General features: G+C 41.4%; 1 protein-coding gene across 4 annotated transcripts in view; it reads left to right on the top strand.

The window, feature by feature from the left end:
• The first annotated feature begins 2,286 nt into the window (after window positions 1-2,286).
• Window positions 2,287-15,492, top strand: part of cfap74 (cilia and flagella associated protein 74) — a 46,828-nt gene continuing 33,622 nt past the window's right edge. For 3 of the 4 annotated variants that reach the window (XM_064957071.1, XM_064957069.1, XM_064957072.1), the window contains exons 1-13: window positions 2,287-2,389; window positions 2,674-2,764; window positions 3,099-3,248; window positions 3,669-3,767; window positions 4,109-4,213; window positions 4,692-4,865; window positions 5,414-5,524; window positions 5,746-5,848; window positions 6,377-6,534; window positions 6,663-6,885; window positions 7,163-7,312; window positions 8,449-8,613; window positions 8,736-8,854. In XM_064957071.1, coding sequence (XP_064813143.1) covers window positions 2,287-2,389; window positions 2,674-2,764; window positions 3,099-3,248; window positions 3,669-3,767; window positions 4,109-4,213; window positions 4,692-4,865; window positions 5,414-5,524; window positions 5,746-5,848; window positions 6,377-6,534; window positions 6,663-6,885; window positions 7,163-7,312; window positions 8,449-8,613; window positions 8,736-8,854 — 1,751 coding nt within the window. The remainder of the gene's footprint in view (window positions 2,390-2,673; window positions 2,765-3,098; window positions 3,249-3,668; window positions 3,768-4,108; window positions 4,214-4,691; window positions 4,866-5,413; window positions 5,525-5,745; window positions 5,849-6,376; window positions 6,535-6,662; window positions 6,886-7,162; window positions 7,313-8,448; window positions 8,614-8,735; window positions 8,855-15,492) is intronic. The other variant, XM_064957070.1, reaches the window with a different exon arrangement.

The raw sequence follows: 15,492 nt of genomic DNA, 5'->3' as shown, positions 1-15,492 counted from the left end.
CTCTGTAGAGGGCAGGTAACTTGGAATTAGGATATTTATTGAAAGGTAGACTCAGCCATATGACGTAGATGCAGAAAATAAACAGCATAGTGGGTTCATTTCCACAACAACTAAGATCATTGAAGTGCGAGGCTCAACTTCTCTGCTGTTTTGGTACTCTGGCTACCATGCTGTGAACAGTGTGAAGCAAACCCCTGCACATGTGTAGATACTCGCTCATCTCAATATCTCGCTGGTCGTTGCAAAGTCAATTAGCTGAGTCTACCTTTAAAGGGTACAGTAGCAAATGGAATAAATATTGTTCAATATTATCAATACTAACTTTGTATAATATTGTAATATATTGTGTACATTTATACCCCAGACCATTGGTTTCCAAATAAACTTTGCTATTCTGCCTTTTTTACCATAAATACTTTCTGTTCCAATTCCAATTAAGCCCAATTTGCATTGAAACACATGGGGATTGTTTGTTGATATCCATAATATTCAATAAATCTGAGCATAAAATGTTGTTTTTTTCGTCAGATGTGAGTTGATTCAAATACTCAAAAACTACAGCTATGCATATTATGCATCTATCCATGGTGCCTTTACCAAGATTAAAAACAACTAGGAACAATTAAAAGCCTTTGTACTCTCTCCAAGATGTTTGGAGTGGACAGGTAGTCATTGATGCAGAGAGAGGAGACTAAGATCAGGGTTTAAGGAATAAAAGACCTACAAGTAATAAACAAATGAGGGACAAGAAGATGACTATTGGACAATTCTCGCGCAGTTAGGGCCGGGCAATTGTCATATTGTTGTCCCGCATTCATCCAGGTGTTTCCATTTTTTTCACCACATGTACCTTTGTAATACAGTAGAGAGGGAAATTTGAAACAGTCTTTAGACAGGCTTTAGGAAGACATGTTTAACTAATTAACAAGAATAGGAGTACAGCAAATGTGAACCAGCTTTCAGATAATTAATTAAAAGTTGTTTATGTATGGCATCTTATCCACTGAAAGCTGATCCGGGTGCAGGTTTGTGTTCTAACCAAGCAGTAACACACCTGATTCAACTAATCAAGTATTGATTGAAGTTTATTGTTAGTTGATTAGTTGAACCAGGTGTGTATTGGTTGGCAAGAACAAAAGCCTGGGCCCAAATTGATCTCTGTGGACACCCCCTGTTATGAATGCTACTTACATGATGAATAGTAATGATACATTTATTTTAATAACTTTAGGGGAGATTATTATAATTTAAGTTTACATAAGAAATGTCAGTTTGTAAGTTTTTACATATGGAAATGAATTAAAGTTGATTATTTAAGAGGTGGGTTTATTTGGAACACCCATGGGCTTAAAGGGAACATTTGGTACCCAGTTAAGCCCAGCCCAGACTTCTCACATATTTGATCAAGTATGTTTTATTTCACATTAAAAAAAATGGTGTAAGTAAAGTCATAAAACTTCACACGAGATCATCTTTAATTTCATCTCCACTTTTCTTATGAAAATTGGGGCTGTATATACATTGGGAATATCTACATTTAGATTGGTCGGCTTAATAGGTACACTTACCCAACTTTGCATTCTTCGTTTACCCAAGTGTTTCCTTTATTTTGGCAGTTACCTGTATTTATAACTAATGGATCTGCTGATTTACAGACAAATGGCAATGTTTAATGACTCAGAAGCCTTTCTTCTAGTTGTCTCTGTCACTCACCCACCGATCAACTGTAGTGTTGCTCTCCCACTCTCCTGAGGGAAGATGAGGGGAGAAGAGGGAGAGAATACCAGATAGAGGATATGGACAGTCTAACACACTAGTTACTGTACCTTTCCTCTGATGAAAGCAAATTCATATTGCGTCATATGGGCTTGAAAAGGGGGAAATGGGGAGAAGAACCCACACATCTCACCGTATAGCTTCCGCCCCTCTCTGGTGTCCATGGAAACACTACTAACACACATGTTTGGCAGCTGGCTGTTCAGTGGCTTGACGGTTCAAACAAGAGAAGACAGTAGCTAGCCTGCAAGTTACACATTTAGCGACTTCGAAGTTGCCGAAAGATCTCCAGGTAACACAGTCAATCAAGATAAGATAAGATTTTAAAGTAGCCACATGCACACTACTTGTTCAACTCAGGTTAGCTCGCTAGCAAGTTAGTTTGTACAATGCTAGCTAGCGGGGTTGGCTGTTGCAAACGCCTATCTACCTGAACATGTTTCATAGGTCTGTGAGCTCTTTGTCATTTCAAGTTATTTCTGTTGACCAATGTTGTTCAATTTAGGTCTTATGGACGTACCTGCCAGGGATAGTTCTTCAGAGGAAGTCTCCATCTCATCCTTTCATTCTGAATATCCTCCAGTCGACACTTGGAAAGATGAGGAAACAGGAGGTAGCTAACTCTAGGTCTAACATTTGTTCTGGCGTGGTGCTGGCTAGCGGAATAGAACACTTACATTTAAGGAGAGCCGCACACTCTAGGAGCTCAGATGCAATAATTGAATAACCCAATATCCAACGTTTCGACAGACAAGCTGTCTTCATCAGGATCTAACATTTGTTGTTCTGTATGGCCCTGTATGGCCTTGTAGGGCCTTAATCACAAATGCATGCAAATGCAAACATACGGTAGCCTAGCTAGTTATCCATTATAAAGTTGTATTCCCACAAATTCAGATGAAGGCACAAGAGCGGAGACCTTCAGAGAGGACCCAGCACAACCAACGGATGCAGCAGAGTTGTCTTTAGAGTTAGATGCTACTAACTGGTGGGTGTCTCTGCTGCTTTGAGGACAGATGGTTTGATAATTGAAAAATCTGTTTTAATTCGGCTTTAAATATTCCACTTTATTATACAACATGGCAATTTTGGCTTTTGGCTTATAATTAACTTTTTACTTATAATAATATTTTGTCTAGGATTATCTAATCTCATTCCAAGACTATTGCGCAAGTGTCTGGGAATGAGATGAAGGATTATCAAGAAATTATTTTACATTAATAGTGGTGTGCTTTATATTGTTAGATTACTCCATGTTATTAATAATGATCCATTCTTGACCATTCACCAAACCTTAGCCAATGTCTCTTTAATCTGCAAAGTGTGGATAATGATGACGACCTTGGGGAGGATGGCGGACGTAGTGGAAAGAAGAGTTATGCTGAGACAGCACGGATGTTCAAGCTGAGAAGAAACCTGGACCAGCTGGACTGCTTCCACCGACAGAAGGAGCACAACGTGCTGAAAGCCAGGTCTGTGTTTGGATCCAAAATACTTTTGTAGTGCACTTTAAAGGAAATAGAGTTTAATTTAGGACATGGCCTGTGTTTGGCAAGGATCAGACCTTTGTATGCCACCTTAACACAAATCAAAGATTTGTTCTGCCCAAAGACATTCCAATGCCCCCTTTTTAGTCCTGCCCTAAACCAAAGGACCGTTTCTGTAATTCATTGATTTGACTATTAAAAGAAAAATAATTTCAGCCAAAGAGGAAGCATTTCCGATAATGTGTCTACATTTGTTGTTGTTTTGTGTTACAGAAAGCCATTAAGCACCCAATGAGCTTGCTACCCGTCTCTGAATGTTCTCGTGACTGTCATAATGAGAGCTTTTCACATTGTAGTTTGTTGTAGATTTAGTGCAGTGTTTTGCCTTTACTTCTTGGTTTCCAGAGAGGAGCTCAAAGTTTGCCGTCTGCATATTTCTGAGCTGGAGAGGCAGAGAGCTCGAGTGGAAGAGGAGATAGAGCAACAGAAAGAGGACGACAACAGGTAGGCACATACAAAGCAAACCCAGATATAGCCAGGTCAGGGGGCATATGTACTGTATCAAGTGACTAAGAGTAGGAGTGATGATCTAGGGTCAGATCCCCTCCCCCTGTCCATGTAATCGTATTAATTGTGATCTACAATGCAAAACTGGTCTTAAGTTAGCACTTCTACTCTGAGACGCATGATATTTATGGCTCCAGCTGATGACCTCTTTATCCCCATGTTAATGGGATTGTTTTTGACTTGATCCAAATAAAACAATTAGATGATAATGATCTTCTTTTATACAACACTTAGGTAACAAATACAATGTCTCTTAGCACCCATTTGTTTTCATGCAGTGCGGCCGTGTTTCGCCTCCGAGCCCAGCACAAGCGCCTGTGTCAGGAGTTACAGCAAGAGGAGGAGCTGGAGTCACATGTGGCCACCACTCTGAGGGAACATGAGTGAGTCTGCACTACTGCAGCAGCATGATTTAGGCCCCATTACAAGGCTTCAAAGTGACTGCCAAGTTTATCTATCCTAAAGAGATATTCACCCTTTGAGTGCTATTCCAGTTGGGCAAATAGCTACAATACTTCTGCTACTTGCAATTATAATTCTTTCTTCAAACAGATGTTTATTGTTGCATCCAAGATGCTTTTTCAAGAGCAATTTGATTCTATTGCTACAAGCTCCCATTAGAACAAACCATTTTCCTTGCAGACTTGAGTTCTTCAGTTCCCAGCTGGAATTTCATAGTGCTGCACATTGGCTTTAGCACCACTCTCATCCTTGACCTTCCCTGCCTCCGCCCCCCTTTCTCGCTCTCTGCTCTGCTCTCCTCTCCCTCCCTCCCCATTCACCCTTTCTCTCTCTCCATTCCCACTCTCTTTCTCTCTCTCTCTCTCTCTCTCCATCCAACCGCTCCCCCTTTCTCTGCAGACTGGAAATGTGTCAGGTGGAGGTGGAAATGGGTCGTTTCTCCCTCCTCCGTGTGGAGGTGCAGGAGGAGGAGCAGGCCTACCAGGCGCTGCAGGCCCAGAGAGGGGAGGCCAGGCTGCAGAAGGAGTACACCTCCACCCAGAGCCTGCAGCTCCGGACACAGTGCCTCAAAGCGTAAAGCAGCTCACTCCTTTTTTTTTTTTTTTTTTTTGTGAGCAACATAACTTTATTGCACACAAACTAGACAATACTAATGTCACATACAAAGTAATCTCGACACCCAGAAACTTTGTACAAACATACATAACATACACACACGCACACCTGGATTGTGTGTTGTACTAGAGTAGTGTCCAGAGGGCACACAGTTAATGTATTGTGAAAATGTTGTAAAATGTATTTTAATGCATACATTTTCTTTATTATAATGTATATTACTGCCTTAATTTTTGCTGGACACCAGTAAGAGTAGCTGCTAATGGGGATCCATAATAAATACCAATACAAGATATCACGTTTACATTTTAATCGTTATGTCTGTCATGAAAGACTACATACAGAGTGCCATGCATGGTTGTTATGATAAAATGTTCCATAATATTGTCATGACCCAGGTTGATCTAACTGTATAGACATGCAAAGTCTAATGTTATGGAGATAATTCGTTTGTCATTCGTAAAGATTCCTTCCGTTTGAACGTGATGTTGTCTGTCTGTTAACAGGAGGCAGGCGGCCACACAGAAGGAAGAGGAGACTGACTATCAGAGGACCACAGAGCTGGCGCAGGCTAGCCGCCAGAAAGCAGCGCTGTATCTAAAAGAGACTATCAACAGGTAACGGCTGTGTTCAACCTATCAACAGGTAACAGCTGTGTTCAACCTATCAACAGGTAACACCTATAAAATGAGCATATAGAATGTATTGAACTTAGCTATGAACTCGTAAGAGAGTTGATAACCAGATATCCCGTAGAAGTTTATAATTAACATCATATCAAATTAATGTATCCTCCTCCTTCGCTCTTGAGTGATCGCTATGTCCCTTTTGTGTCCAGGATGCATCGGGAAGAGGCAGAGAACGAGCAGCAGAATCGAGGGCTGAGGCAGAAAAGGATGCAGGCAGTCCTGTCATTGAAGGCCAACATTGCATGCACCCAAGTAAGCAGTGGACACTTTTTTTCAGGGTGAACATGAAACGGCCCAAGGCTATTGTTTAAGCATTGAGTAGAGTTAAGATAATAGCGCTGGTCCTCAGCTCCTTGCTCGTGTTTCTGAGGGTCCAGCATAATGGAAAATAGCAATGGGCATCGTCACATTGTCATGAACACAAGGTGACACAATTACTTCTGCCTTCCAATGGATGGACATTTGTTCTGATTTACTGTATTAAGCTGGGAATACATTCTGGACCTCTTTGTACGATTTAGTAGTTTAATAATCTTGACCAATTGCTACTGTATTAGTGGAGTGAACACAGTGTGATGAAACCCTCACTGCAGAATTTAATTTCTAATTGAGTACTACAATCATTGCATCATTGTTTTCAAATCACACAGTATATTCCCTGCTTAAAGAAGCGTCAGTATTATTCTTACTGAAAGCCGAGTTTGTGTTTTGTCCTCAGGAACGAAGGGAAAGTGTCATCCCTCCTTGACCTTGTTCACTCTACATTTGTGTTGTTTCCAGGAGAGTCTGCGAGCCCAACAGACGAGGGCCAGAGCCCAGGCTTGGAGACAAGAGGAGGAGGAGAGACAGCTGAGAGAGTCCCTACAGACACAGGGTATCAACAGCACCAAGTACATGTACCAACAGAAAAAGCTCCAGGAATTCCACCGAAAGAAAGAGTGTGTTCTTCTGATCAATCTACTTCTCTCTCCCACTCAACGAGTGGGTGTTTTCTTCTCACAATAACGCGCCAAGGAGAAATATGATCCTATTTTGCTCACAATGGCTTGTTGTGGTCATTTTTCAGAGAATTTCAGGAGAAGCAGAAATCCAAACGGGTGGAAATTGTCTCCAAGTTACTGCTGGAAGAGGAGTTGTTAGAGAGACGTAAGAGGCACCATGCTCTCCTGTTCCCTCCCACCCAAGTCAGCCGTGGGGAGAGGATGGCTGGGCAGGAGAGATCTCCAGAGAAGCTCCATCAGAGCCTTGATCCACAGCCGGCAGGAACGAAGGAAGAGGAAAGAAAACGAGTGAGTGGAAATATCACAGATGACGAATTCAGACTGCTGAAACAAGAGTCAAATAAAACAAATTGGTACACATGACATGAAAACTCCATAAATAGTTGGCTATTTTTCACAGCAGTAATAGGGTACCTAATACCCTCTCGTCGTGTGTGTATGCGTGTGCATGTGCGTATGTATGTGGGCAGAGAGTTTTGCACATCTCACTGAAGGCACGTTGTGACAGCTTGATGTGTCTGTTTTCGACCATGAGCATCCACACATCCCCTCACGTCCTTCCCAGCAGGACACAGTGTTTAGTGACAGCAGCTCTTCATCAGAGCTGTCTGACCAGGAGGAGAGCATGGACCTGGAGGAGGAGCAGGGCCTCACTGACAGCCTGGCGCAGCCTGAGTTCACTGGCCTCTGGGACCAGACACGTCAAGTTCACCAGGTACCATTTTAATGACACACATCATCATCAACTCACAAATACAATCATATTGAGATTAGACATGATGCTCAACTCTATTTCATTTTTGTGTTCCATCTCAAAATAAATGTATATCCATAAGTATAGTAAACATAAGTCATTTGTTCTATAGTGTAGTCAATCAAGCCTTATAGGCTTGTGGTAAATCTGGAAACACAATTGACCATTGAGAACTATGAAATAGTAAGTTAGAAATAAATGTTAAACTGGGACTGGTACCTCTCGGTCACATTCTATAGAACAGGAGAACGGACGGCTTTAGAACTGCTCTAATACTCCCCAGCCAGCAGCAGTGGGTTGCCTCTACTGCTTCTCACCCACTCTTGAGATCCATGGCGACAGACATCACTTCTCATTTGCTGGTGCCTTGGAAGCCTCCAACGGAACATGACAGTCATTCAGGCCAGATAGTCCTGTGTGCGAGAAGTCATGCGGAAAGTTTTTTACTTTTCACATGCACTTCTGCAAATGATGTCCTCATAACACCACGACACATTGGGTTGGGTTTGGATTGGGAGCTGAGTTGTAATGAGAAAAGGACCATAGGCAAAAATTACTCAGCTCCTTAACTCTTGAGGGTGAGACTGAAATCACTGCAATTTTCCTAAATGCATATCACATTTGCGCTTTCCCTCAAAGGCTGATGTCTTGTCTTGTTTGTGTCTGGATGCTGCCTTGCCTGCCTTGATTAACTGAGCAGGACATGAATGGCCTGTCTATGAGAATTCAGAATGGTCTCCACTGGTAGACAATAACTACAGGCCAGTCTCTACAGTACACTACATATTATGCAACTACTAAATACAATCATACACTATTAATGTTTTGTTTGTAGAGTTTATCTACTGTCGTGTACTTGTGCATTTAGAGCTGCTGCCTCTAAATAATTGTTAACATATTGTTTATTTCATTTGTTCCATGGCATGGTGTTGGTTGCATTGGCCATGCCCTCTTGTGCCAATATGGCTTTGAAATAAAAATATGCCAAAATGTTATCTGTTTGTTTAAAATTCAAGCTGTAGTATATCAATATATAGATATTTTTCAACTTTGAAATATGACCTGAATTGGTGTTCATTTCCCCCCTGATTTTTCAGAGCACTCCAAATGAAGATGCTAAATCATTACAGTCGCGAGCAGAGAGACGAGATATGTCTTTGCTGCCGGTGGGGAAACAGCCAGTGGCTGGTAAAAGAGTTATACAGGGGAAGGAATTTAAAGGCTCACCTTTCATCAGCAAGCCAGAAATCATCCTCTTCAAGGTACATTGTTCTGCATTGTGTAACTATTTATTGTATTGCAGAACATGCAGTTATTTCATACTGTGCAGTCATTTCAGACAAAATGACATGCAGGTATTTCACAAATCCAAATACTGTTGCAGGATTTTGATGTGGGACAGGTGTACAAGAAGAAGGTCACCTTGACTAATGTCAGCTACACAACCAATTATTGCAAGTTTCTTGGTGTCACCATGGATCTGATGGATTTCATTTCTATAAGGTGAGCGTTATAGCCTCAGTTCCATGGTAGGTTGAATTGGAACAGAAGTGGAAAACAACTGTCTTGCTAATCGATCAAAACCTGTTACTCATTTCTCGTATGTTCAGAAAAACAGGGAACAGTTAATGTATGGGTCTAGGGTCAAATTGTTTTACAATCCTTCAAATGGTCAAATGAACAATTTAAGGTTGGGTAATTTGATCCTAGATGTTTGGTTGGGTCTGCACAACTTCTCCCTCGAGCATCCACCCCCTCGCAAAGCCTACACTCTCGCTCAGTTTTGGTAATGTGTTTCTTTGTCCTGAGCCTCCATCCCTCCCACCCACAAAACAATGGAGGGATGAGTGTTACACGTGGGTCCCACACCACTCACTCTATCCCTTTCCAGAGAGATAGTGAGATATCTCTGACTTTATGCAGTTATGTGGGCCTCTGCTCTTCCTGCCTCGGTGAGTGAACTAAGACCTTGTCCTCCCAGGCTGCTGCTTGCTCAGAGCCCAGTCAGTGTCTCGTGGTTGGGTTGGTTGGAGCCTTGGCAGGACCTGTCTGCACACATCGACCACACACACACACACTCTACTTCTCAGTGAGCCGTTCAGCTCAGCTCACCCATTACTCTGAGGTGCCAGTGCCACAGCCTAACATCCACCAGTACTGTGACCCAGAGGAGGAGGATCCTTCATTGGGTATATCGTACGCTGTAGTATCACTTTTGAAAAGGTAGATTTGAATACCTTAATGGAATGTTGTTTTAAGTACCCGAAAGATCTGTACCCAATAGATTTTCTGGTGAAAATGGGGATGGATTGCTATAATGTACTATAATGCAAGCAATATGGTTGTTGTGATTGATAAAACTAAATTGGGGACTGTTATGTAATCTGTAATGTGGATTTTAGTATTTTGTTTTGGAGGATTATTCTTTTAAAATGTTATTTAAAAGGCCTTAAATGACCATTATGTTCAGGGCTTAAGTATCTGAAATCAACATTTGCTCAGCGGTAGAACAACGTTAACCAAGAACATGCTCTGATTTTTACACGCCGCCCGTCCATCTCTCTTTCAACGCCCCCTGAAATTCTAAAAATGGCTCCCCAACTCTCTTCCTCTCCAGCATAGCTGTGTGTGTGCCAGGGCTGATTCTCTCTGCCATGTCTTAGCCTTACTGCTGGGACTCTGCTATGTGGACTGCCCAGGCTCTGCCAAACGTTACTAAGGCGTTATACACATTAAAATGCAGCACTTTTACAGCTTAAACATTTTTTTTAATAAACAATTTGGCTTACTTACATCCTTCAGTGCTTTTAATGCCTAAGACTAAGCCAGAGAGTGTTCCAAAATGGACACCTGACTCAGAATCTGTCATATGGCTCCTCTCTTCTGGTTAATGTGACAGGACTCATGTTTTGGCACAGCACCATATGTAGCCATCAGGCATGTTTTGGTGTTAACAATGTTGATGAACTACCTAGTGCTAATTGATTTGTTATAGGATCGGTGTCACCCAGGAGGGTTTGATAATGTATATGCCAGGCAGTCATACTGCACCTATGGGCTCCTGCCATAGACAAAAAATATAACTGTAAATATGGGCTGATTTGCTGTACTGTTCACCACACGTCTTCAATATGGTCTCACTCAACACTCAATCCCTAGTGAACTGTTCTCTTTTTTCTTTGAAAACATTTATTTTGAACCTAGAAAGACTGCCTCCCTCCATGCCTTCATATGGCATTTAGAAAGCAGACTGTCAGATATTGTAGGTCAGGGTTCCCCAATTACATTCAGCCGTGGGATCGAATTTTCCTTGAGTGGATGGTCGGGGGCAGAACATAGTTATAAATCATTTGCACACTGCAAATTGACTGCAAAATCCCAAACAGATATAGTATTTGACAAACCTTGATTACATTGGGATACGATCAAGTATGCCTCTCTATTTACACGTTGGAATACTTGGGAACAGATTTCCTAAATTATCACTTTTAGCTGATTTCCTAGTGATTTTACAGTATTTTATGTCCAACATCAAAAAAGTAAATGTATATCCCCCAAAATAAAATCACTCCCGTCCGAATTTGGCCCGCGGGCCTCCTATTGGGGAACCCTGGTATAGGTAGATACAGTAGATAGTACATACTTTGTTAAAGTGTGACTCTTCTTATTGAGACAACAGATGTTGGTTGTGTTCTGTCATCCTGCCTGTGAGCGTGCCCATTTTGGCCTCTTTCATTCATTTCCAGGGCACAGCAGGCTACTGTCCACTGTCTTTGGAACTACTGAAAGTCAATCTGATTTCTATCTATTTGAAATAGCATGATATGACGTGAGATTTCTCTCACTAGTATTTTAATGGATTTTGATGTAAGTATGTAAATTAAGACATAATATAGGGTATGTATAGGTGTGATTGACAGGCCCAAAATCAGAACAAATTGCGAAAATTAATATCATTTTGAGTTGATTTCCTGGTGATGTTACAGTCTTTTATGTCCAACAGCAACATAAATAATAATAATACAAATATATTTCTTAGAAAACCAAATAAAATCCCCAGAGGACCACGTATTGGGGAACCCTGATCTATAGTATGTCCTATTTGGAGAGGGGTGAGGAATGGGATCCAGGGAGTATTTCAGCCCACCTCTCCTAGCCTCTGGACTGTCCAGATCAAAAACACTCCCTTGTCATTGAAAAAGAGGTCACTCCAAAACTAGTCTAGTCAAATTGGTTGAACCTGGTTGTGTCAGACTCAAAATGGGTTTCAGCTCAAGTCTATGTGACATGAGAGCAATATACTGTATAATAATTGGAATCATTAAGCCAAAATCACACAATAGTTTGATACTGATTCCCAGCTTGTGCTCTACAGTCTTCTTTACTGTTGTGCTTATGGTTGTTTTTTCCAACTCATTGCATATCTATTGAATTTTGAGAAATTCTCCTGCGGCCTTTTCGCTCCACCGTATCGATTGGGTAGCCTTTTATATCTTTTGGAGGCTGGAACATTTGGAGTGCTCCAGGGCAATCTCTTGGCTCTGTCTGGCATGTGTCAACAGATACCCATGTAGCAATTGAATATTTGGGATACTGGCTTTTGCCTCAATAATTTTTTTAAACATGGTCATCAGTATGCGCTAGTAGACTATACAATATCAGACATATGTTTCCTAATTGATTAGGAATTTCTGAATACTGTTTCTTACATCAGTAGCTTTAAGAATTGAATGCTAACCTTTGCTCTTGTTATGTTGTGCTGATCATATATCTGAATAACAGCTTAATGTCAACTTTTGACCCCCCTGTTTTCAATTATATTCCTTTTCTTTTCCCGGCAGACACAACATCCTTTAGTATTGAAATAGTTCTGGATGCTTTTTTTGTAGAATGTTGCTGTTATTCATTTTGAACTTGTCTTACTTGTTTGCTTTTTACACAGAACTTAGCACGTGGAACTTAGCAATTAGCGCACACACACACACACACACACACACTATGTTGCCATTTCAATCTGCCTCAAATGCATCCATAATGTTTAACATGATCTGGCCAAATTTTTACAACCGTTGTGTAAATGGATCTGCAATATAATTCCACTGAGTATGGAGAATATCATGCTGTGTTGTCTCAATGGCTTTGAAATGTCTGTCTGCAGTATGAATGGCTGGTGCAGATCATAAAATGTTTTCATGTGAACTGTTCTTTTACAGTGCATTCGGAAAGTATTCAGACCCCTTGACTTTTTCCACATTTTGTTACATTACAGCCTTATTCTAAATTCATTTAAATATTTTTTTTCCACATCAATTTTCACACAATGCCCCATAAAGATAAAGTGAAAACAGGTTTTAGAAATGTTTGCAAATATATTACAAATAAAAAACTGAAGTATTGAGACCCTTTGCTATGAGACTCGAAATTGAGATCAGGTGCATCCTGTTTCCATTGATCATCCTTAAGGTGTTTCTATAACTTGATTGGTAAATTAAATTGATTGGACATGATTTGGAAAGGCACACAACTGTCTATATAAGGTCCCACTGTTGACAGTGCATATCAGGGCAAAAACCAAGTCATGAGGTCGAAGGAATTGTCCGTAGAGCTCCGAGACAGGATTGTGTCGAGACACAGATTTTTATTTAACTAGGCAAGTCAGTTAAGAACAAATTCTTATTTACAATGAAGGCCTTGTTCAGGGGCTGAACGACAGATTTTTACCTTGTCAGCTCGGGAATTCGATCTAGCAACCTTTCGGTTACGGGCCCAACACTCTAAACACTAGGCTACCTGCCGCCCTTCTGGGGAAGGGTACCAAAAAATGTCTGCAGCATTGAAGGTCCCCATGAACACCGTGGCCTCCATCATTCTTAAATGGAAGAAGTTTGGAACCACCAAGACTCTTCCTAGAGCTGGCCGTCCAACCAAACTGAGCAATCGGGGGAGAAGGGGAGGTGACCAAGACAGAGCTCCAAAGTTACTCCGTGGAGATGGGAGAACCTTCCAGAAGGACAACCATCTCGCAACACTCCACCAAACAGGCCTTTATGGTAGAGTGGCCAGATGGAAATGTTTTCTTGCCTCACATCATTATTTGGAAACGGTATATTGATTATATTTTTTACTAAGCAATCTGATACACGTCAAATCAGTTTTCTTGATCTTCTGATCTTGTGTGAAGATAATGTTCTATACACTGATCTTTACAGGAAGCCTACTGATCGTAACAGTTTGTTGAGGGCTGATAGTTGTCACACACTTCCCTTAAAAAATAGTTTGCCCTACAGCCAATTCTGTCGACTCAAAAGAATTTGCAAAAAACAATCCGATTCCGACAGGAATATGGCTGAGATGCAAAGAAAGTTCAAGGAGAGGGGCTACAAGAATGATCAGATTAATATTGCCATTGAGAAAATTCCAAACAAAACGAGGCATGACCTTTTTCAAGGTCAGTCTCGCAAAAAGACGCATTCTTGCATTCTAACTACCCGCTATTCAAAGTGCTCTGAACAAATTAAGGGAATTGTTCACAAACATTGGCACATCCTAAAATCCATTGATAGTCTTGGTAATGTGTTTTTGGACCTTCCCTTGGTTGTATTCTCGCGGGGCAGAAATCTCAGAAACCAATTGGTAAACTCTGATTTACCACCCCAAGATATTCCTAAACAACGTCTATTTGCGCCCCTACTGGATGGAAATTACAAATGTAATGGCTGTGCTCAATGCAATGGCACTTATAAATGTAGATCCTTCAAACACCCACAAACAGGGAAATTGATCCCAATAAAAGGTGTTATTACGTGCTCCACTAAGGCAGTTATTTATCTTATAACTTGTCCTTGTAAAAATTATGTAGGTAAAACAAAGCGCAAATTAAAAGTACGTATCTCAGAGCATCGTAGCACCATTAGGTGTAAAAACTTTACTTATCCAGTTGCCACTTCTTGGAGGCAGGCCACTCGATTTCGTCTCTGCGTTATATTGGCATCGAACATGTCACCCTCCCTAGGAGAGGGGGTGACCTTGATATTTTATTGTTAAAATGAGAGGCTGCCTGGATCTTTAATTTAAAGACTCTTGCGCCCTTCGGTCTCAACGTAGACTTGATCTGAAGTGATTATTGTGACTTTGTCATTGTAATTGTTTGTAAACTTGTGTAGTCAAATTAATCTATGATCGGATGCTATCCATTTGTTTGTATGCTGTTCTTTGTATGACATTTTAATATTTGATTATTAACCAATGTTATTAGGCCACTCTTGGCCATGATTACAGACACCTGTGTCTTTTGACACTATATAAAGGAGTCATCCCGCAGTGTTTGTGATGATACCCTGATGAAGACAGCTTGGCTGTCGAAACGTTGGTATAACATTTTTGCATCTGAGCTCCTAGAGTGTGCGGCTCTCTTTTATTTTCAAGTTTCTACTCCGCTAGCCAGCACCTCGTCTTAATAGGTGTGCGTTTCTTTTTCTTCTAGAGTGGCCAGATGGAAGCCATTTACTCATTAAAAGGCACATGGCAGCCCGCTTGGAGTTTACAAAAGGCACATAAAGGACTCTCAGACCTTGAGAAACAAGATTCTCTGGTCTGATGAAACCAAGATTGAACTATTTGGCCAGAATGCCAAGCGTCATGTCTGGAGGAAACCTGGCACCATCCCTACGGTGAAGCATGGTGGTGGCAGCATCATGCTGTGGGGATGTTTTTCAGCGCCAGGGACTGGGAGACTAGTCAGGACCGAGGGAAAGATGAACAGAGCAAAGTACAGAGAGATCCTTGATGGAAACCTGCTCCAGAGTTCTCAGGACCTCAGACTGGGGTGAAGGTTCACCTTCCAACAGGACAACGACCCTAAGCACACAGCAAAGACAACGCAGGAGTGGCTTCGGGACAAGTCTCTGAATGTCCTTGAGTGGCCCAGCCAGAGCCCGGACCTGAACCTGATCAAACATATCTGGAGAGACCTGAAAATAGCTGTGCAGCAACATTTCCCATCCAACCTGACAGAGTTCGTGTATCTGAGGAGAAGAATGGGAGAAACTCTCCCAAATATAGGTGTGCCAAGCTTGTAGCATCATACCCAAGAAAACTTGAGGCTGTAATCACTGCCAAAGGTGCTTCAACAAAGTACTTAG

This window comes from Oncorhynchus masou, chromosome 33, assembly GCF_036934945.1.
Source record: "Oncorhynchus masou masou isolate Uvic2021 chromosome 33, UVic_Omas_1.1, whole genome shotgun sequence".
NCBI classification, from domain to species: domain Eukaryota; kingdom Metazoa; phylum Chordata; class Actinopteri; order Salmoniformes; family Salmonidae; genus Oncorhynchus; species Oncorhynchus masou.
This window is presented reverse-complemented; position numbering and strand designations above follow the sequence as displayed.